Below are 23,444 nucleotides of genomic sequence, written 5' to 3' on the forward strand. Positions count from 1 at the left end.
TTTTATATTGACACCGACATCGGTAATGCATTAATGTACTGTACTCTAAGGCTTTGCCTATTGCTAATAGCATGGCTCTCTCCCAGGCCAGGCACGGTGCTCACAGTACAGGCTCTGTCAGAGGATGACCATAAGTTCTGGATGCAGGCCATGGGTGGGAAGGAACCTGTGAGTCAGCCGCCTCTACTATGTCATCATCTACCACTCACTCGGCTCATGTTGCCTCAGTGTATTCTGTTAAACTGCCATCTCTCTCTTTTAGTTTAATATACTTCCATAAACCTGCATGTCACTGTAAAAGACAAGGATTAAGAATACTTTATTCACTTTTATAAACCTATAACCTGTGTTTGTTTTTGTTCTTTGTTTTAAACAGATTGGACACTACCTTGAGAGAACTTATTCTAAAGAAAGAGGAAGTAAGCATCTATCTGTATCAGACTTTGCATGTATTAGAGGATATTATTTCATTGTCAGGAGCATAATGCTTCGCCACATTTTGAAAGCTTTTTTTTTTCTTCCACCTGCAGTTGATGCCCAGCTGGATGACGTGGGTATGAGTTTTGTGAAGAACTCCATCAGCGCCATAGAGACAAGAGGTGAGCTTCAGATATACAATTACTGAAAAGCTCAGTTTAGAGAATTACAAGGTGATTTATTTGCGTAAAATTAGCATGAGAATTCGTGGGTAGTAACAGGTAACATGGGTGCAGTGTCTTTATATGCACACAAGGTGGCAGACATGCTCCATCATTGAACCAAAAGGCTGACTGACAGGTACTGCAGACAGCTTGCACTGGGGATGATGAATACCTTTCAGTGCGTAGCACTCAAGTTCTTATTAATTTGCTTCAGTCTTCACTTACTTATCTGACCTCTTTGAGTCAAAAAAATAATTTTTCTAGTTCCTCTCAACATGCCAAATCTTTCTTTATGGAAATAAAGAAATATCTATCATACTGAATGGTTTGAGTTGCATTGGCATTTTCTTGCAACTGCTATATATCTTCTACATTCAGGACTGTCAGTATATACATGTAGTATAACTTTCTGTCCTCATTCTTTATGATTTCATTGTTTGTTTTTGTTTGGCATTGCTTTTATTGTCTGCTTTGTGTGTTATTTCCTATAATGCATTTTAAAACTTCAATGAGGAAAATGCTAAGTTTTTTTATTACTATTATTACTTATCAGGTATTAATGACCAAGGCTTGTACAGAGTTGTTGGGGTAAGCTCCAAGGTCCAGAAGCTCCTCTCATTAATGATTGGTAAGTTAAAAGTCTACTCTTTTCTTTCTGTTCTGGGAATGTATTACCACACATAGAAAGTTTCTGGTCAAAGCTGAATAAAGTTAAAATTTTAATTTATATGCTGCTGCACTATCTCTGTGATATTAGCTTGCCCCTAGTTAGTTGAAAGTGCCGATGTAATGGATGTGTCTGTTGGGGTGATATTAAAAAGATAGTGACTGGCAATCAGCCCATGACTCAGCCTATCAGTACCATGTCTCCCTAAAGTGCAACAAGTGCCTGGGTGTATCTTTGCCTCACTCCCATCCAGTTTTATATCCCCCAGACAAGCAGAAAGGGTCTTTCTCTTCCGTGCCCTTGCACCTTCTGACTTTTGCTTCATTAACACACCGCTAAGACAGCCTCTCACGTGCTGTTGGCTCGCTAAGTCTGTCTTTCAGCTTTCTCAGTTTCCTTTATGCCTCTCACTTGTCTTGTAACGCTTTTACTCAACTCCTTTTCTATAGATCTTGTCCTCTGTCCTTTCCATTGCTCCCTGTCTGCTCTCTGGTTTCCTGCTGTCTCCAGCAGACACCAGCTCACTTTCAGCTCTGTGTTCAGAATGACAACAAACTCAGGCAGCCGCCAGCCTGTCTCAACTTCCTCTCCAAAACCTTCCAGCCGCCCAACCTGCTGACTCATGCTGTAGCCTCCATTAACACTCCGCTGCGGCACTCTAAGAAGTTTCTTTAAAGCCTGAATACCTCTAAGGAAAACTACAGATTTTATTTGCACTTATTACTGATTGACCATATAGAATACATGGGATATTTTCATTAAGCTGCCCAGAATGTAACATTTTCTTTTATCCTTCAAATGACTAATATGTGTGACAGAGGTAGTACTAGTTCTACACAAACAGACACATTCAGAAACATTTCATGCATACAACAGTTCACGGTGTGTGGGTGAAGTGAGCTTTAAACCCTGAAGAAAGAGTTTGGATCCTTCCACTCCTCCTCCTTTTCATCTCTCACCCACAGACATGGCCAGGGTCCAATCAGAGAGGACACAGTGATAGAAAATGAGTCTACCATCATATTACAGTACAAACAAAGAGAGCAGCACCTTTTGAATGTCAGGCAACAGTATAACAGGAAGAAGACTGTTAAAGTGAGCTCTGACCCATCTGTTGTACAGTATGTGGCAAGGGAATGTATGTGTGGTGTTGATGGGGATATGACTATAATAGTTGCTGAATAAGAGGTTTTAGTTCTATGGATGTAATTGCAGAGCTAGGCACATTAAAGTGACCATGAATGTATGAAACACCAGATAATGTCTCCAAACATGCTGGCTCACATACTCCAGAGAGCTGACCAGATGCTGAAAAGGTTTATGTTGCTTCCTACTTACGTTTGACAATATCAGTTGAGAACAATATCTTGAGACATCTTTTGATGACTTTTAAAAGGTTAGTACAAGAAACATAGTTTAACACTGTGTGATTGTCTCTTTAAGTTCAGGATCCACACTTGTGATGAGGAAGGTTTATATGCTGATTTAGCTCACCTGGTTAGCTTGGGTCCTCTAGGCAAGCGGTTCCCAATCTCCTCTTGTTTATCCTCTGAATTAGTAAATTTACCTCCAAAAAAAATTATTCAAAAAAAATGTTCACACACTAAGTAGCCTGTGATGAAGTGTCGCAAGTGGACATTGTTTTGTTTTAAGGGATCACAGGCCAAAAAACCTTTTGTCATTTTGTTCCATGCCTCTGCAGCACATGCGTCACACATCCATGCATTGCTTTCATCAATTTAATTGCAAGTTTCCAAACCCCATAGTGTATTTGGAGTAAGTTTAATCTGTAAAATGTATCTCTTGTTTTGACCTTCTGTCACAGGTCTTTTCTGTATCTTAGTGTCACGGGAGCTGCAGTTCCTACTTAAACCACTATGTTAATATCACCGCACAGTACTGTAATGTCTCCAAGGGCTTAACTAAAAACAAAGGTAAAATAAAAAAGAATTTACACCTTTGACCTTGCTGCTGCTTTGTGGTTAGCAGTTTCATAATCAATGCCGATCCAACTGCTACTGCCAAAATTATGTTTTTGCATCCCTGACCTAACCAACAACAGACCTGACTGTGCTAAAGCAGACTACAGAGCCTGAGCAGACCCCATCAATCTCACACACAGAGGCACACCTGTGGCTACAAACACTCCACAAAAACATTTGCTTTCAGAAGTTGATATTGGACAGGTCAGTTTGTGGACAGAGCAGCCAGAGAAACACAGTCCTCCTGGCTGCAGTGTATAAATGAAATCAAAAAAATAAATTTTCCAGGACCAGAACAGACCACCTACCACCCACGAAGCTGAAGTCTGTGTGGTGACCCAGGCTGTGTATACTACATGTGTCTAGCTCAAAACACTTCACTGGCACATTGCACCTCTAGATTCTCTGTAATTCATCAGATGTTACTAAAGGTGTGAGTGAAGCCCCCTGAATTTTCAGCACAACACAGCCCTAGAGTCCCTGTGGAGCGAGAGAAGTAGTATGGGATTAATTAAACTTGTAATGAGTATAGAACCAGCAGCCCTCTACAGAAGCTGTAACTTCCTTCCATATCCACTGGGGCCCGACTCGACCCCTGCGGCTAGTAGCAATGCTTTTACTCTCACATGGCTAATTGCAAGTTACATATTTATATTACATATTTAGCTTTTCTCAGCTGATCACAAAATCACACGCAGTCCTTGGCTATTTCTAACATGAAAAGAATAGTTTGTCAGTGCCTTTGTGTAAATTCCTCAGTCAGTGAATTTTTTAGTAATGATATGTTGCATGATTGGAATTCATTCAGATGAGAAGAGCAATGAAGTGGATCTGTCTACCAGCGTGGACTGGGACGTTAAGACAATAACAAGTGCACTGAAGCTTTATCTGAGGTAAGGATCATTGTGGTGAAATACACTCATGTGAGCCACCTAAAACTGCATTAGTCTATTAATCAATTTGTTGTTTGACAGAGAAGTTAATTAGTAACTAATTTAGTGTTTGATTAATTGTTGTAGTTATTTTTAAAGAAAATATCTCAATAATCAGAATTCTCTGCTTCTCAAAATGTGAATATTAGATTTTTTTTACTTTGTCATATATGATTGTAAACTGAATATCTTATGGTTTGTCTTTTGGACTGTTGATATGTTAGATTTATCAATAATGAAAATAATCGTTAATCTGAGCTCCAAAACATTGATTTCTACCTAGTTAGTACCGATGAACTTGTACATTTTCACTAATATGGCTTCCATACATATTTGGAGATTTAAAAGTTAAGTTTTGTAATTTTTGTCTTTGTATATAAATACATTTAAACAGAGAATGTAACGTGACTTGACTAACTCAGAGATGTCAGTGCTCGGTGCATACTTCATCATTTTGATTCATCTTACACACTCACTGAGTGCATTTACACGTGTATTAGTATCCTGGTATTGAGCCTTATCCTCTTTTTGATTGTACTCATGGCGTTTACATGGAACATGAAAAACCTGGTTATTCATTTCCCTGTGTACATGATCATAACTTTATCTAGATTTCTGATGGTCTGCCTGCATGTGTGTCTTGATCTCTCACCATCTCAGCCACTATGAGATGGTGTTATCCATTATCTAGCAACCTGGATATGGTGTATAGATGCCAAAGTGTCCTGGTTTCTGTAGGAGTACTCCAGGTACAGTAGTATATCCAGGTTTCTCAAAGCTGTTTACATGTGCAAAACATGAATAGGATACTCCAATAACCTGGATACCAGTGTGCATGTAAACACAACACGCTGCGTTGTTTAGCGTTTCTGTATGTAAAAGCAAATCCACTTCTGAACTGAGACAACTCACTCTTTTGATGAATATGATCGAGCCCCTCTGTTGACTTGAATATGAAACATTTCATTCATTTTCGGCTCTGTCTTTTATAAAATGGCAACAGAGTTAATTATGCAAAGTGCCTTTGTATAATTAACTCCTTGTGAGTTCACATTGCTTACTGTGCGCCTGTTCCACATCCACTGGCTCCTTCCAGGTTGAGAGATAGTGAGGGTGAAGTTCAAAGATTAAAAATATAGTTTGGCTGCAAGAAGCTGTTAAATGCCAATTTGTTTTTGTAAACAAGTGCAGTTAGCAACAAATTGAGTTGGCTCTGGTAATTTAAAAGAAAGCTAAGTTCTGCTCACTGAAACACGGCTTTGGAATTTGTTGAACAAACACAGTGAAAATATTCACAAAATATTGATATTGACATGCGGTAAATATGAGCAGTTATATATGTAAGTCTGTCTCATTATTCAGAGTTCCGATGCACTGTTCTTTTGTTGAATGAGTAACTCATATGTTTGATGCAGTGTGCTAAAAAAATCAAATAAGAAATAGTGATTGTTCCTATTTAATTTCTCTTTTACTTTAACTGCCGTTAACAATAAAGTGCTACTATGCTACTGTAAATGACAAGTCCTATTCAGTGAGGTCAAGATTGTGGTGTGATTTACTAATATTAAACTTTGACCCTTTTCATTTGGGCAATACTTACCACAACATTTACAAATTTTGAAACACTATTTAATCTAACATGGTATATTAATATTGTTGTATTATATTAAGCCATGTTCAGTGTTGCACTGACTTGTCTTTTACTTTGTGTATGGCCTGCTGGAATAAAGCAGGGTCAGACTCCTCAGTTTCCTCTGAGGCTAAGTACGTCTGGCCACTGGCCAGCTGCAGTGTGAAAGTACCTTCAGATGAACTTGGTTATCTCAACGCGTGCACCATCTAATTCCATCCCCTGGCCTGGCCACATTAATCATTGCTGTGTGCAGACCCTATAAAACAGTGTGCTGGCTATTTCTGTCCCCCCTCGCTCACTTCAACTCTCCTTCTCCGTCAACCCCCCACTTCACCCCCTCTCTCTTTCTCTCACTCTCTCCTCTGAAGGAGCCTTCCTGAGCCATTGATGACCTATGGACTTTACAAAGAGTTCATCAGCCCTGCGAGTAAGTTTGACCAACTTTTATACCCCCACATCTGAGTTCAGATCATAAACAAACAACAATGTATACATTCATCAGCCCAAAATGAACATTTCATCAGTTCAAGCACTGGTATTCAGTGGTTTCTTCTTCTTCTTCAGTGAGTTATTGAAAACATGCATTGAAGTGAAAAACAGTTTAAACACCTTTAAATTACTTCTTACCAATCTTTTAAGGGAATGTGGGTCATAGTGGTCAACCATCTTAAGCATGCATAGTCTGAAAGCTGTGTGTGGTGGTGTGGTCTTGAATGCTAATAGAATGTATCTGCAGTTGTCCTCACATGACAGTGGTCTCTTGAAAAGCCCAATGTTTTATGCTGTTTTACTTTCAGATTCAATAACTTGTTACTCTCTGCACTAAATATATTTGTAGTTGATTTCTAGTTTACCAAAGAGCCTTTCAGCTGTCTTCGCTGGCTTAGACATACTTTGTGCCATTTCTGACTGTTTTACAACACAGTTTCTGACATTTATTACATATTCAAGAAGCCCATGTGAGCTTACTGCCCGCATTCTTATAATTTCGACCTGTTTTTAAGTGCTGCTAAAAAAAAGAATATGTGGCCAAATAAGCCATTAAAAGTTAGGGATAAAAGGTTTAAAATGGCAAATATGCTGTAATTTGCATACCCTCAAATGGTCCAGTGACCTTGAACAGCAAAATACACATTTCTTTCTTTTCGCCCACATAACATCATTTCTGTATGAAATGTTTTCAAAGCAAGCCAAACTTGAATCTTATTACAACAAGTGCTTTAATTGGATCAGGTTGACATTTTTATCAGGCGCTCGCAATGCCCTCATAACGAGGGGGAAAAAGTGGATTAGCAATGAATATTTTTTGATGGGTGACAGCATCCATAAGAAGCTTTTTCCATGTTTAAATCCTTGTCGTTCCCATAGTAATGATATTTTGTGTGTCTGTGTATGAGTGTGTATGTGTTTGTGTGTGGGCGGTCAGATGCCCATGTGTGAGGAAATGTTTAAGAGATGATCTTGGGGGTTTTAACACAACCCCTTTATATGGAAGCGACAGTAACGTAAAGCTATCTCCTCTGCCAGCATAGTGGTCCCTGCTGCCAAATTCTGGGAGGCTTCAGACCATATATCACCATCACACCTCTTCCTCACTTATTTAAACTGGAATATATCATCCTGTAATGTTTAACCCCTTATATTTAAGGGTTATTGTCTGGGATCATTGTGTTCTTAAAGGTCCACTAACTTTTGCAATTTAAAATTTTCCAGAATGTCTCAAAACAGTTTTTTGGGGCTATTGAAATACTAGAGGGTTCAATATCTCCTCTAAATGACTTATTTGGTGTGTTGTGTGCTGCTCAAGTGTATCATCATCTCTTTGAGTTTGCTGTTTGCTAATGTTGTACAGTATTCAGTCTCAGCTGCGTTGGCTCTTTGCCACCTCAGGAGCACAGAGAAATCCTTGTAGTTTAATTCGACTGTATGGCTGCTTCTGCGTTTGAACAGAGGGTGGTAGTCCAGAGTCTCGCATCCAAGCCGTCCACTGCCTGGTCCACAAACTCCCGGAGAGGAATCGACAAGTCCTCGGGCTGCTTATGAAGCATCTGGCCAAGTGAGTGTTCATAGTTCCTTGGTCATAGTTCACCCAATCTCCACCCCCTCTCTCCCTCTGAGTTCTCTCTTTCTGCTCTTCCTGTCTGTCTCCTCATTCTCACTCCACATGCTTTTTCTCTCTCTCTCCCTCACTCCCACTCTCTTCACTCCCCCTTCCCTGCTGTCACTCCATCTCTTCTCCGTCTACTCAGTGACTGCTGGGTAAGAAAATTGATGCCACTAGCATCGCATCATTTTTTATTTATTTTTTTTGCCTTTTCTTGGGTCATTTTGGTATATATTTAAATTTGTTGGAGGAGGATTGTGTAGCTTACGGTACCTGTTCAGCATGCGGTTCTGCAGCCCACCAGTGAAGGGAAATGAAATGGACCACTCAAATTAAGCCCTCTCTTGAGATTACTCTATACACCCCTGGACGGACCACTATTGTGCATCACTCCATTTGTGAGATTAGATAGGAGGAAAGATTTAAATAATGTTAGCTAACATTACAAGGTTTTACCTCAGCAAGCTTTTTATAAACTAAATATGAGCAAATTGAAGATAAGTAAATAATCCCTCTTCCCTGAGGCAGTGAAAGTCTGGTGGATCTTATTTCATAGAAACCCACAGCAGAATCAGGCTCTGGTAAAAAGGCAGCACTATTGAAATTGAATTTGGATTATCCAGCGTGAAATTCTCCAGACTGGAGAGACTCGAATATTTTTCTGAAGCTGGCGTGTGTGCATGTCCTGCAGGGGAAGGAAGCAAAGCCAGAATTTCACACTCCTATCTGAAATGGTTTGAGAGATGTTATAAATGTGAGTTGTCACCAATGTTTTTGTCTTCAAAGGCATCCTTTGAAGCTATTTAAACTGTCTCTTTGCAGATGCACTGCATATCATCATATTTTGAGTGTGAAATCTCTTCACCTGTCCATAAAACTTTTTCTTCAAATAAAGGTTTTTCTACACTTTTTTTGACCTCCTAATATAAAGTTCCATTTACTGAAGGTGTCCCAATTTTGAAATGGTTGTAGAAGACATTTAATAAAACACTGATCCTTCCTGAGCTAAGATATCATCTAGTGAGGTAGACCAGCCCTGACCTGTTTGTATTTCAGCACTGTTGATATGTCAGACTCATTCATAGTGGTGTTTGGGATATGTGAGGAAAGCCTCAGTGGCATGTGTATAACTTTGAAGAGCACTAGGGATTTTATTTTTATATTATTGGGAAATTAAAAATAAAAATGTCAACAAGAATGATTACCTGCCCAGGAAGTGTGGCCCGTACAATTTTATATAGCAAATGCCATTGAGTGTGGACAGCGTTTTGGCCGATATCTACTAACTAAGTTAAACACAAGATGAGTTTCGTCAATAAATGGGTGGCTTACCACCTCTAGTAAAGAATTTCAAGGGTGAAAACCTGCATTGTAAATCAGCAGTGTTTTTTTCAGGCAGTGGCCACATCATGATTGACATTTGCTATTATTTTTTTATTTTTGGCATCATTTTCTTTTTTTTTTTAAATAGTGATACATTACAGTTAGAGTACATTAGTTCTGCCATGTTTTCCTGCCTTGTTTTAAAAAAAAGTTCATATCAGTGAAGTTGAGTAAGTAAATTGGATTAAAATGTAAAATGTTTATAATGTGAGTTGTTGTCTTCCTCAGGGTGGCGGCTCACAGCAAACAGAACCTGATGACCGTGGCCAACCTGGGTGTGGTGTTTGGCCCCACATTAATGAGGCCACAGGAGGAGACTGTTGCTGCCATCATGGATCTCAAGTTCCAGAACATTGTGGTGGAAATCCTCATTGAACACCATGAAAAGGTAACACTCAGGACTGGGATTTACCAAACAGCAGTGCGGTATTGATTGTACAATCACAAAGTAATACAACAGTAATACACTTGAAACTGAACACTCCCTCAACAGTAGAAGTGTCAACTAGTAGCACTACATCTTCAAGTGGAGGTTATCAGCACCACGTCTAGAGTAATAGAGAGAAAAAAAACTCATTTTATTGTGTTATTATGTTCTATTTTACCCCAAAATATCTGTTTCGGATTGGACAAATCATCATTGCTCTGAACGTACTTATATTGTTCACTCTGTCACTGCAGTATTTTGTGTATAATTGTGTTTTCACTTGCCATCCACAGCTATTTACTAAATGCTTGACAAAGTAGACAACAGAAGGTACAGCGATAGCTCCAAATGAAATCTGAATTAGGTGACATGACAACAGTAAGCTGCACACAGCACCTTTGTGTTTACCAACCTCAGTAGCATGTAATTACTTGATACTGGAGGATAATAAATCTGCCAGCAAAGCTTATAATCTAATGTTTGTAAGTCCTGGTTTCTTGGCAAAGAGTGCTTTCCCACTGTCGCACTACTGTTTTGAAGTTTTGTATTTTGTTCTTAAGTTTCGATTTGGCAGTTTCTGTTGGCGGAGAAGTGCACACACTGTGCTGTACCTGACACCAGAATTTCATTTGGGCAGAGTAAGAGTCTCAATTAGGGTGGATGTGATGCTCTTCCCTTCTGTGGGTCCTGTTTGTTGAGGCAGTTATATTCACATACAAATCTTGCCTAATCCACCTTAAAGTCAGCTTCTTTGAACAAATGTTCCAGCGATGAAAATGTGTCATATTATATATGGGGTACTTTGTGGTTTGTTTGGGCATATGCATATTGTATTTATTTCTTGCGCTACAAAATAATGAGCAGCAATAAAGTACTCAGATAATGAGACGGGTACCACATTCACCTTAACCTAGCATACCCTTCACCCATTTATTAAGGTATACAGGAGTTAGACAGCAGTTTAATTTCCAGAACTTTTTAATCTAGCCAATAGGGGGAGCCCCAAGTGCTTATACCAGCATTAAACACATGGTTCTCTCTTCATTTTCAGGCGGTTGATTATTCTGTAGATTATCATATACATTTTATAATTTTTGGAAGGTCCTTTGCCTTCTTAAATACATTTATTTTGGTTATGAGTTGTTTCATAATGTGTAGTTCATGGGATCATGTAATCTCCCCAGAATGTCATTAATCGGTATCAATCCTCAAAGGGGGATAATTCTCCGTGTCAAAAGAAAAAAAAGGTTTGAGATTAGTTTTCTAATCTGTTTGGAGCAGCACTGCACTCTGTGTAGAATCAGATGAAACCAGGAGCTTTTAGTGATTTTTTTTTTTTTTTTCCCCTCCAGTTTCATTAATGGGAGATGATGTGTGTTGTGAATAATATCCCCACCCAAGCTCACAAATCTAAAACGGGGTGTGAAAGAATACAGAGGCCGGGTGAAAACCTACAGGGTATACAAATGTGCTAAAACAACACCAGCAGCGCAGTGTATACTGCTCGTCTCTCAGACTACCCAGGGGTGTCCAACACCGTCCAGGTGATAAAGGATGTAGTGTTAGAATGCAGCAAGAGCATTTTGGAAAGTACAGCGTGTTAGAGGAGGGGAAAAGTTGAGCAGACAGACAGACAGGCATTAACTTTCCTCACAGCTGAGTCCCACTCCAGACTGTTGATACCCCCAGATACCAACAGTAGACTCTGTTTTACATTCACCTCCATCTGCAGAGAGAGGCGAGAGGGAGAGGGAGAGAGAGAGAAGCAGCAGAAACTCTCAGCCATATCAGATTTCTCACTTTTTCTATCTGCCTTTCTCCTACAAACTTTCTCTCTCTCTCTCATGCCCCCTCCTCTGTGTCTGCCTCTCCTGTTCACACTCTGTCTCACTTACTCTACCACTTTCTCTCTCTCGCTCTCTCTCTCTCTCTCTCTCTCTCTCTCTCTCTCTCTCCTCCCTTCCCTCGTCTGTGATCCTTTCGGAGGCTCTGCTGAGACTTCCTCTCCTCTGCAGCCCTATTCTCTTTTAACTCCACATCTGAAGTTTATATGTAAACACGGCCCGGTGTAAACAGGCTGCGCCAGTTGGCCAGCCCTCCTTTAGTCCAAACTCTGTTTATTTTACTCTACACTCTTTCAGAGAGTGGGTCAATTTCTCTGAGGAGAAGTGTCACCTTAACTTAGACCCAGATTTCTGGATGGGATGTGATTGCGTTACATGTGGAGCCACTCTTGTTTATTTTGGCACAAACAAAATCCTCTCACATGCAGTTTTTAGGGTCCAATCAATGAGCTGCTCAGCTTTCCCTAGGAGCACATGCTGTGGCTGCAAATGGCCTTTTTCCATTCATCTACCACTACATACAGCCTCTGAGTTTCAAAACCCGTTCAGTGAGGTCAGTTGAGGACATGATGCTGCTGCTGCTGCTGCAGCTCAACACTCTTAGAATCTGTGCATTCAGTCTTGCTAGAGACTCACTCATTTGCTGTGTATTCAGATCTTTGCAGATGCTCCAGAGTCATGCCCTCTTTCACCTGCTGCCCCAGTATTCCCCGCTCCCACAAGGCAGTCTAAGAAGCTGAATCGACAGAATCGGCCCCTGGCTGTCTACAATCCACAAGCCCTAGACATTCAGAATGGTAAGACATCTACACATGTGCATCTATGTATTTTCACACCTCTGAATATGTTAAAGGAACTGAGTCCAGCAAACGACTTTACAGTATATGATCATACAATCAATCAGTAGCAAGTAACATATCCATCTCAAAGAGGTCATTCTCAGTAGATACAGAAGCTGTGGCACCAATTGCTAAGAACGGTTAACATATTTTTAACAAAGAACAGATGAATATGTGGATTTCAGAGCTGTGTCACTTTTATCTGCGCTATTTTTCACAGATGTAGCTAGTGGGCTATGTAGCACAGAGTGTATTACTATCTGCTATAGTGTCTTTTGTGACTCTAATGGGGGCACCACATGTCTGACATTTTCAAATCCCACACATAGAGGCTTAAAACTTGGTGACATTTGACAATTGAAATTTAGCACAAAAAATGTTTTGCCGTCATTATCAAAATACAAAATAAAATACCAGTTTATTAGTCACACCTCATTTATATTATTGATATAAATAAAGAGATGTAGGGCAATGTAAATAGCAGAAACTGTATAACACTTCTCTAAAACAGTTAAAACAAAAACTAAATATTATTTCCTATGTGAAGGATTTATTGCAAGACTACTGTACTAGACTGTTTTAGTTTTTGCTAATAAAATGGTAGAGCTTCCCCTGACCAAAGATTTTCCTAGTTGACCAGGCATCATTAGGTCAAGCATGTTTATGGTACTCATTTAATTATATAAATATATGTATTTTGGGGGGGCATTAGAAAAAATGTTGACTTCCAGGGCTGAGAAATAACTATGAATAACAAGTAGGTAATTATAAGTAACATTGTAACCACTGTGCTACGGACATAAGTGGTAATGATTCTGAATGTGTCAGAACAACCAGTATGTAACATTTTACTGATATATTTCAAAACATCACACAACTGTACTTGCATCACCACAATATAGAAAAAATTGCACTATGTGCACAAATGAACACATTTGCAGCTAAAGTAGTTAGCTTTAGCTTCTCCAGTCCCTACAAACACTTGGATGAGCATAATACTGCATATTTATCTAGGTTATCTAAGGTTGGGACAAGCGGAAATGCTAGGGGGCTAACGTTAGGCTACTTTCAAATGATAAGCCATGTTTGAAGTCAACAAATGAGTGGTGAATTTTGGCCTGCAGAGTTTGCATGTCACTTTCTTGGGGGTGTCCTTTACTGTCTTGAAATGATCTCACACTTTAGAGTTCCTGCCCGATATTACTATCTAATGACTGCAGGAACCAGATGTGTAAACAATGTCTTTCCATGACTGAATGAGTGTCACCACTTCCTGTGGAGTTAGATTTTTTTTTTTTTTTCTCTGCGACCAACTAACCAATCAAAACTTGGTGGATTTGGTCGACTATTACTGGGCAGCCCTAAATGGCAGCTGAGTTTCTTGCCACCGACTCCCGTGGGGCTCTGACTTCACTCACTCACTCACTCATGGTTAGCCTGTCTGTTCCCTAGTGACCACTGTGAAGCATAGCAGTATCAACAGATGACACACTGAACTCAGTTTCCTCCTCTGTGTAATACTGTGTGGGGAGATTTGCATTTATGACTTTGTGTGCCCTTGTTTACTTTGTTTCAGATGCTTAAAATTCAGTTTCCTTTCCTCTAAAGTTTGATGGAACGCCTGTGCATCAGGCAAGCTGATCACCTGACCTGGTGACCCAAACAAATGTGACTCCCGCAAGTTCTGATCCGGGACCAGTCAAATCCCTTCCCCTCCACAATACCAAGGGAGCCTAAATCTGCTTACCAGATTGCCTCTCTTTGCCTCCCTCGCGCCAGCTTTTACCGTGGGGTATTTTAATATCAGGGATGAAAGGCATAATCCTTTTTTAACCTTTGTGTCATTTATATGGGTCCCCCATAATGGATTTAAAGTAAGTTGTCTCAGCATTCACAGGGTAAAAGCAAATTTGAGGATGATGCAGTGGGGAAGAGAGAGGAGTATTTATGTATGGATGTGACTCTTGTGAGTCTATGTGTGACTCCACATGTGTCTAATATCCCTGTAGACGTGACACTGTACCATGCGTAGGGAACTGCATTAATCAGTCTTTCTGTTAGCAAACTTTTCAGTGCAGGCAAATCATATCTTTCAGGAGATGATTACACATCAGTTGTTTATTTGTTTTATTTTTATTTATTGATGGGCAATTTACGCATTCAATAGTCAATTTGGAGTGGTGTTTCTGGCCACTTGGTGAATGTAAGTCCAACATTCGCCCTCTTTTAGCTCTGTTTTTGGTTTCTACCAACTCAACCAGTTAGTTGCTTACTGTGTCTCCACTGTTTGGTGACCAGTCAGTTTTCAGAGCATTTTTGCTGAAAACACCTGCATGCTGCAGCCGAGAGCGACACATTGAAAGTGATCAGAGTGAACCAAAACAGCAAAGTTGCAAACAGCTAAACTTACTATCAAGCTCTGTAAAGCTGAGTGGAGCTGCAGATTTGGATGATAATTCTCTGCAGGTTCATTGTTAACAGGCATCTTCTGTCTCATTCTCACATTGTTTTCACATTGTCGTTTGATACATTGTTATTCTAAAAATAACAATTAAAGCTGCTTTAAATTTTGAAATGTGCTAAAAGATTGAGCTTAATTTTTTCCCCAAATATGAATGGGTGTCATTCCCTCCTGTTATACCTGTAAGGATGGGACAAATGACATCTTGATTATCATGAAGATTGGTGACCTCATACAATTCCCAGCATAGGTCCACCTATATTCAACCTGATGTCTAATCAATCATAACACCTGTGCGGATGTACAGGACTTTTATATTAATGGGTGTCATTCCATTAATGTAAAAATAGCAGGTCAATGTATTAACACTCTTGGCAGAGGCTTAATAGTAAATCATATGGATGCTTCACTTTTTATAAACACTAATACTAGACAGCAAGAACTACAAAGTGCTTTAAAAAGACATAAAACAATAAAACAACAAATTTATAGAGGAAAGTGAAACAGTGGTCTAATCAATCATAACACCTGTGCAGATGTGCAGGAACTTTATATTTATTAGCATCATTCCATTAATGTAAAAATAGTTTTAAAGAACAAAAAATATAATAAACAACTAAAGAATGTATATTTTATGGCATTCAGTAATAATTAGGCATAAGGCTTGCACCATTTCGATCTTAATAACTATGGACCTCTGGTGTAAGTGTTTTGATAAGTGTTCGTTGGGGGAAAAGAGAAGAAATGGTTCAAACAAACTACTTTTTTAACAGTAACAGTTCCTTGTGTGCCTCTCCAGTCTCCCAAAAACAAGATCTGTACTTGACAGTAAAATTGAAATAAAAGAGCTTGGATGTCCCTTGTGTTTCTTAGGTTCCTGTCTATGAGCGCAGGATTGTATTATTATGAACAATAAAAACTTGGTTGTGAATCTCCTCCGTTTTGACAGCAGTTTGATTTATGAAGTCTCTTGTTGATGCAGCATTAGTTTACACTGTATATTGATAAAGTATCAGGCTGTTTTATGAGACAAGCTATCATCAGTAAGCTGAACTAGGCTGAATCTTTTACAGTAGAATAAAATTAAAACACACGTTTTTGTTTTGTTTTTTTATTTCTCAAAGTGTCACCAGTGGCAGATTGTTCCAGCCTAGCTACAGATGAGACATCAATGGGAAGCAATGAGTCTGTATCGTCCCAGTCATCGTCAGCGTCAGCCTCAGAGATGCCTACAGAGAGGAGTGACCATACCCCGCTTAACTCCAGCCTCAGCTCAGGCAGCAACTCCAGGTGAGTGCTTTAGATCAATATGTGACTGCACCACTCAAAATGCAGGTGCTGGTTGTGCAGTAAGCAGATCCACAGTAAACAAGCCACAAATAAAAAATACAGGGTTTTCATTTAAAAGCGGAAAATGTACACTGCATGGATCGCAGATAGAACTGAAATTCAGGGATTTTAAGGGTGCTGGGTCTTCATTTATCCTGACTTGACTCTTAACTGATTTAGTTCCGTTTTCATCTACTTTGCTTCCGTAATTAAAGTTGGATGTCGATGCTTCATGTTAAAAGTCCTGTCACTGGTCCATCAGATCAAGTAAACTGTCACAACAATCACTAGTGTTTGATTTCAGCATGTTGTAATTAATTGATCTCACAGTTCTTGCCTAATAATCAGTTTTAATTTCTATATTGTTTCACTTACTTAATTCATTCAGAGCAGATCAGAGATGTTAGTGGTGATTTAAAAAGTCTGCAACCAATGTTAAGTATTATTAGCATTTGTATTAAAGTTATTAGGGTGAAGAATCTATGGAACTTTTACAGTTGGATTTGAGTTTCATCCGTGTAATATTTTTCTTTTTGAAATTGTTATTATTGTTTTATATAAAAGTGTTAAGGGTTATGGCTTTAGATCATCCTAACTTACACTTACTTAAAAGGAAAAAACACTGCATGCTCACTGCTTTATATCTTTATCTTCTTACCAGACAGAAACTTAGCTTAGCTGTCAATTATGTTTCATATTGCAGACTAAAATGATGGGTGAATCCTTCCTCTATTAGCTTGCAGTATACTCTATACTAATAGAGCCAGTAAATGGTGGCTCTGAAAACTCTCACGGTTTGAGTGATGTTTCTTCTTCCCCAGAAATGCATCCAAACACAAGTCATTTTTACTCCTATGTTGCATCATAGGAAGCAGTAAAAGTTTCCTGAACTTTATGGTAAGGGCCAGTTCTATCGCTTCCATTCTGGTAAAGAAAAACATACTTAGCAAAGAGAAACCATTGTTATTATTAATGAGCAAGACAAAAAGACATGTAAATTTTTTATTGATAGTATTGATAGTGAAACTGATTTTCAGTTTCAGCCCCTATGCTGTTAGTCAAATGTCAACTACTGTTTTTACTTCTTTCTCCATCTTGGCACTACTACTTGATGGAAAATGATTTGATGCTTTGCTGTGCTTCTCTCTGGCTTCTCCTCTCTGTCCTCACTTTCTCTACTAAGTCCTTGGTCCTTTTTGTTGTTTCCAGCCCCTGACTTGTCTTGAATGCTGATGTGAGAGATAAATTATTGGGTTATGCTGCAGATGTTAGACTCTCCGCTATGTCATGTCTACACATTCACCTTGAAATAGACTTTTTCTCATTCAGTGTCCCCTCTCCCCTTCATCAGCTGAAAAGAGCTGTAAAATAAAAACAAATCTACCTCACAACCTGACAGAGGACAATGTGTTTGTCTCGCACTGACCTCTGTGTGTCTGTGTGACCGTGTGTGTGTGTGTGTGTAGGCCTTTTTGTATCAAGCGTTTTCTCTAAGTTGCAGGATTAGACAGACAAGGCTCTATATTAATTATGTAACCAACTCCTTTTTTTTCCTGTGGGCATTTTTTTTTTTTTTTTCCCACATATGTGGCATCATGTTGGAGGACGGAAGGAGTAACCAGGAGGAGGTCGTAAATCTCAGCTCTTATTTGTTTGGGAGACAGGTGGCCGTGCGTTGGCCGTGTAAATCGTATTGACATTGGGGAGATATTCATCTTGTTTACCCTTATAGCTTCAGCCCCTGTCCCTTTATGAAGACTTGCGCCATATGTCACAGGGTGTCGCCCTGGCTTTGTTCACTCATAAATCTTAGCATGTGAGATGGTGGAGACCTGTTAGCACAGCACCTCTCTGGCCTGGAACCCAGGGATTCGGGTTCAGTCCTAGCCAAAAGGAGCAGTAGGGGTGGCATTTCCTAGATTATTTCCAGCCACTCTCAGGAATGTGTTATCTGCACTCTGGTGTGCTCAAAAGTGCACCTGGAAAACAGCACATTTTAGTCACTTTCCTGCAAGATTGCTGCAGCAGAATCTGCCTGGTCATACACAAATGCATCCTGAGTCGCTATATCATGCAATAACTCTTTGTGGACTGTGGCATGATTTATCATCTCCGTCATCTTCAATGTCACGCCTCATTACTCCTCTTCTCCCTAAATTCAGTAACAGTTTCTCCCATTGGTGCTGTTGCCCCAAGTCCTGCCCAATGAAGTTGTCCTCTCTTCCTCCCTCTCCCTCTCCCCCGCCCCACCTCCAGCCCTCCATGCCTCTCCCTGGCAGACAGCTGTGGATCATAAAATGGTGGATCAGAGCTTATTTCCTGCCCACCCAAACTGGCGGTGGCTGGGCGGGCATCTTGGCTGTAGGTTTGATCCCACCTTCTACTAGAAACACTACTAAATCCCACCACTGCCCTTCTTCCTTTAGTAGAAAGACAGCTGATAGCCCTGTTCATCCCTGTGTTAGCTCCCCGCCAGGATCAACGAGGCCTGGATGCTGCAGGGTGAAATTCCTGCAATAATGAGAAGCAGCAGTCCACTTCTGTTGATGAATTTCTCCCTGCTACTAACCTGGCAGTGCGATAACCTTGATGGTTAAAATAATAAACCAAAAGACCTCCAGTTACAGTTTACTTTGGAATTGGATTTTCACAGTGTAATTTAATACTTTTGATATGATGCTTTTTTATGTAATAAGATAGAATTTCCTCTGTATATTATATTTGTAACTATTAAAATTCCTCACAACTTCAAACTTAATATTCTTAAAAACTTGTTACAAATATTACTAACATCTGGAGGGGGGATTTTCATTCAGGCCTCACATACAGTGCATTTTCACATGAGTCCCCATTTACTGTATTTAATCATGTTTACAGAAGAAGCTTAGCTAGGTCTATGATGGGTAAAAACAACGGATGAGCAATTCAAAGCTTGATGCTATTTTTGTTGAACAGAAATGGCAAACGATTTCCCTCGGTTTGGCTTAGCTGTAATTGTTAGAGCAATTTTGGGATGAATCCATTTACCTCTGGTACATTTAACAAGTTTCTAGGGCAGCCATGTGGCATGCACTGATTTCCTCTAACTGTTTATTCTATAATTATTTAGATATCTGTTTATTAAAAAAAAATCTTCAAGGATCTGTATAATCCTCCTCCAGCTGAAATAAGCAGTTAGATGGATGTGTTGATAACTTTTCTTGTGTGTGTGTGTGTGTGTGTGTGTGTGTGTGTGTGTGTGTGTGTGTGTGTGTGTGTGTGTGTGTGTACATGCATTTTCTGTTTTTATATCATCTTATATAGGGGGTTTCTCTGTATGTGAGTGGGTTCACCTGCAGGTGGGTGAAATATTGGTGCTCCTCTGCTCTCCCTCCTTTTGGCTGAGACCCAGGCAGACAGTGGTTGTGCCTGGGCCCAGGTTAATGAGTGGATTTGCTGCACTGCAGCGCACTGTCCCCCCATGCTGATGTGGAGCAGCTGAGCACCACAGTGGCCCCACACTGCTGCAGAGCTATAAATCACCTACAGTCAGGCCAGGCCCAAACGGAACAGCCACCACTGGGGATGGACAAGCGCTCGGAGAGGGAGGCAGGGGAAGAAACAGAGAGAAGAAGCAGTGCAGAGGGAAACTGTGTTTTCACCTCCACCTATGTCCACATAAGATCCCCTACCGTGTCCTCCCTTAAGGCAGTCTCTCGCTCTCTCCCTCACCAGTGCCAACGTAACCACTATTCACAACATCCTCTCAACCTCCAGCCCCTCCCCAGCTGCTCCCTCTAATTGCCTTTATTAACGTCTCTATGGGAGCGGCAGCTAGGAGCAATTTGCTCATTATGTGCTGTATTAGCACTGGCCCTGGGGCAGGCATGGAACACAGAGGGATGCCTGGCTTAGTATCCTGCTCTCCTCTGCTCCACTCTGCCTTTACCAGGACCCCTACTTCCATCCTGTAGGTCGACCATACACTCATTGGCACTGACAACAGCGAGTGTAAAGCACAGCTACCACTGTAACAGTTAAAGCTTATGGTCAACGTGTTTGAGTGTTATTAGTTGACTTTACACATGCACAAGTTACGCACATTACTGTAAGCATGGAATGTATGTGCATGTATGGAACTTGAACACCTTTTCTTTTTCCAAATAATATTCCCTCAGTGTTGAGTTTTCTTGATGATGGTGAAGAGCACTGTCAAGCACATCTGTCCAAAAATGTCCCATAGGTGTTCAGATCTAATGAGTGTCAAGACCATAGCGTATGATTCACATCATTTTCTTACTCATCAAACCGTCAAGTGACCTCTCGCAGCATGTGAATGGGAGTAGATCTGTTATGGTCCATCTATTCAGATTCTGGACGCGGCCACATTGTTATGCATTGATGGTACTGATGAGGCTCAGTTATCTTTTGTCCGTCAGGATGGTTTTTAATGTATTCAATTTCAAGTGACCTTCCTCTACAGCTCAATGGAGTTCATTCTTCTGATGTGATTCTTAGTGGTGGTTGCACGTAGGTTTAAATTACAATTTTATTTTTGGCTGTTCTCTGAACAGAGAAGCAAATAACTGCCCGTGTATGAATATTCTTCCTGAATTCAAACATCATGTTTAATTCATGCCTGTTTGCATCTTTAATTCTGAATCCAGTGCCTCTGTGTTTTACAGATACAGTCAGTCCTAATGATTTTAGGCTGAGAATTTTGTTATCAGTCTGGTCTGTTTTTAGATAACAAGCCTGTTTAAGAGAAGTTGACAGGTTGGGATTGAGAATCAGTCCAGGTTACATTTGAGCCAGATAGTCAAACTCTAATGTTACTGTTTGGCCTGTGTTATTTAGAATGAGAAGTTTCAAAAGCATAACAGAAGAGCAGATAAAGTCTTTGCAGTGGAAATATCAGATTTCCAGAGAAATATATCAAAGGTGCTCTTTAAGTTTACCTTTCCAGTTAATATGAGCAATGATTGAGAGTCACTTCTCTTGAAGAGGCTTTTTGGCAGATGGAGTAGAAGGGATGATTTAATATATGAAAGTCTGTTTCTCTTTTTTAATTCTCATTGTGTGCAGGCTGTAGATTTATCCCAATGAAAAGGAGGTAGCTGCTGTGTCGTAGAATGAAAAAAGAACAAAAATGTGTTCTTCGTCAAGGTGACTCAAGTGTGATGTGTGATGTATTACTCTTATTTCAAATTTAGCTGCATTTTAATGTTTTATTAATATTTATGACCTAAACTACACCCAAGTGTAATTTTTAGTTTAACTTCCCACCGTCATGAAGCAGTGGACTGGTGTAGAAATTTCTCTCACCTTGTCTCCATAACAACAGGTTTAGCTCACTTGTTGCTCTGCTTCCACCATTTAGTGTAGTTGCAACCAATACTGAATGATTTAACCATGAATGAGAACACAGTGTCTGTTAACATTTTAACACACTGTGGTGCGTTTGTTGTTATTTGCAGAGCCACAGCAGGTTCGTCGTCCACTCCTGGACCTTCAGGAGAGAGCCCACCTGCTGCCAACACACCTGCCTCGGATAAAGAAAAGCCAGAGGAGAGGTAAGACTGGGTTCCCTCTCTGCCTTCTGTTGCTGCTACTTTCCTTCCTGTATTTGTTTTCCTTCACTCTGATTGGTTAAATGTCACACTCGGAGACACTCTGAGACTGTTTCACTCTCTCCGTTTTCATTCACTTGCTCCATTACTTCCGTCTTATCTTGCATGTTAGCTCAAAAGAACCACCGATTCCCTCACTCATCTAAAATCTACATGCAGTCTTGCACATCATATTTTTCCCTCACTTTTCACATCATATATTCACCTATCTTATGATTTAGTTTACCTCTGAGGGATTTTAATGCAACACAACTCTTGGCTTTAGCGGGAGCAGCAAGTTTCTCTTTCTGTCAAACACCCGATACACACACACAAGCTCATGAGTGAACTGAATGGCACTGTGTAGAAAGTCTGTCCGTTACACTGAGCTTTTGCTCTGCTTCCTTCAGAATAAATGATGAATTCATTTTCATTGCTTTCAGAAGTTGCTGAAGTAATTGCAAACAGCTCGGTCATTCTATTGGCAATCTATTAATGTTATTTTCATATAAATACAAACCTCATTTTTCCAAATGCGGTTCCACAAGAGTGCATTCTTCCAAAATTCTGAATTCAGGAACTCAGCTGAACATTGTAGTATTGACAACTCTGTGACCACAGACTTTTTTTTTCAGTTTGTATATCTTCTTTCTCCTCTCTCATCCTACATTGTTGCTGCGCTGCAGAAAGAATATGAAATATTTATCAGGGCATCATGTGTTGAAGGCACAATTTCTACATGGTAATGTTGCTGGCATTCGAGATAACGGTTTGCAATGGTTGGCAAAACAACCTTTCTGTGGAAACAGTTTTTATGTTTTCGGGAACGGAGTGGCATAAATATAGCTTTTTACTAACCTTTACAGAGCAGTGAATATGGTTTCTTTGACGGCGCTCTTTTACATCAAACTGATTTAAAATGCTGCTTCTAAGCTCACAAATGTGAATCTAAAAGCTGAAGCACAGTGGAGGCAGATTTCTATTCTACCTGTTTGTGTGAAACCCACTTTAAAATCCCCTCGCCACTTTTTAATTATCTCACCATAGATGGTTGTCTGCTGCGCGAACCCGGTGTGTCCCTTCCTTTTTGGTCATACAAAACCTGCTACAAACAGTGCTGCATCTTATTGTGTTTGTGCGCGCACACAGGCACGTGTGTGTGTGTGTTTTGACTCACTCACTAGTCCGTCCAGACGGGAGATGGGGCAAGACAAGTGTGTGTAGTAACCCGGCTCCTCTCTTAGTACTTTTGCTTATTTTCCAGCCTGGCCCATTTCTGCTGTTTCAGGCTAGTGAGTGAATGAACAAGCAGGCCCCAGGCCCAGATTGAACTATGCAGTAATCCTCCTCAAAGCTCCGCCAGCTCACTGATTGCCTTCATTTTTCAGTGTCACCAGCAGGAAAGCCAAGGCAGTGTACCCATGTGAGGCTGAGCACGACTCTGAGCTCTCCTTCCAGGTCGGTGCAATATTCAACGCCGGTAAGTGTTATCGCCTACACCAGTCGCTCACTCAGAACCAGCCCTGGCATATTGGATTTGGAGGAAAACCGAACACCCAATCTGATCTTCAATCGAACAGAGAGAGGAGACGAGGGGGGAGTGGGGGGGGGGGG

The 23,444-nt window shown here is 40.2% G+C and overlaps 1 protein-coding gene across 1 annotated transcript in view; it reads left to right on the top strand.

Annotated features, from left to right (window-relative positions):
• arhgap10 (Rho GTPase activating protein 10) overlaps window positions 1-23,444 on the top strand; it is a 45,352-nt gene that overhangs the window by 18,471 nt on the left and 3,437 nt on the right. Inside the window, exons 10-21 of the mRNA XM_087173213.1 lie at window positions 14-168; window positions 377-419; window positions 531-599; window positions 1,195-1,269; window positions 4,099-4,183; window positions 6,224-6,282; window positions 7,806-7,911; window positions 9,571-9,730; window positions 12,269-12,410; window positions 16,038-16,203; window positions 21,699-21,794; window positions 23,219-23,310. Of these exons, the coding sequence (XP_087029339.1) occupies window positions 14-168; window positions 377-419; window positions 531-599; window positions 1,195-1,269; window positions 4,099-4,183; window positions 6,224-6,282; window positions 7,806-7,911; window positions 9,571-9,730; window positions 12,269-12,410; window positions 16,038-16,203; window positions 21,699-21,794; window positions 23,219-23,310 (1,248 nt within the window). The remainder of the gene's footprint in view (window positions 1-13; window positions 169-376; window positions 420-530; window positions 600-1,194; window positions 1,270-4,098; window positions 4,184-6,223; window positions 6,283-7,805; window positions 7,912-9,570; window positions 9,731-12,268; window positions 12,411-16,037; window positions 16,204-21,698; window positions 21,795-23,218; window positions 23,311-23,444) is intronic.

Source organism: Seriola lalandi, unplaced genomic scaffold (assembly GCF_002814215.2).
Source record: "Seriola lalandi dorsalis isolate HSWRI2012SDOR001 ecotype SW California unplaced genomic scaffold, Sedor1 jcf7180002054125, whole genome shotgun sequence".
Lineage (NCBI taxonomy): Eukaryota > Metazoa > Chordata > Actinopteri > Carangiformes > Carangidae > Seriola > Seriola lalandi.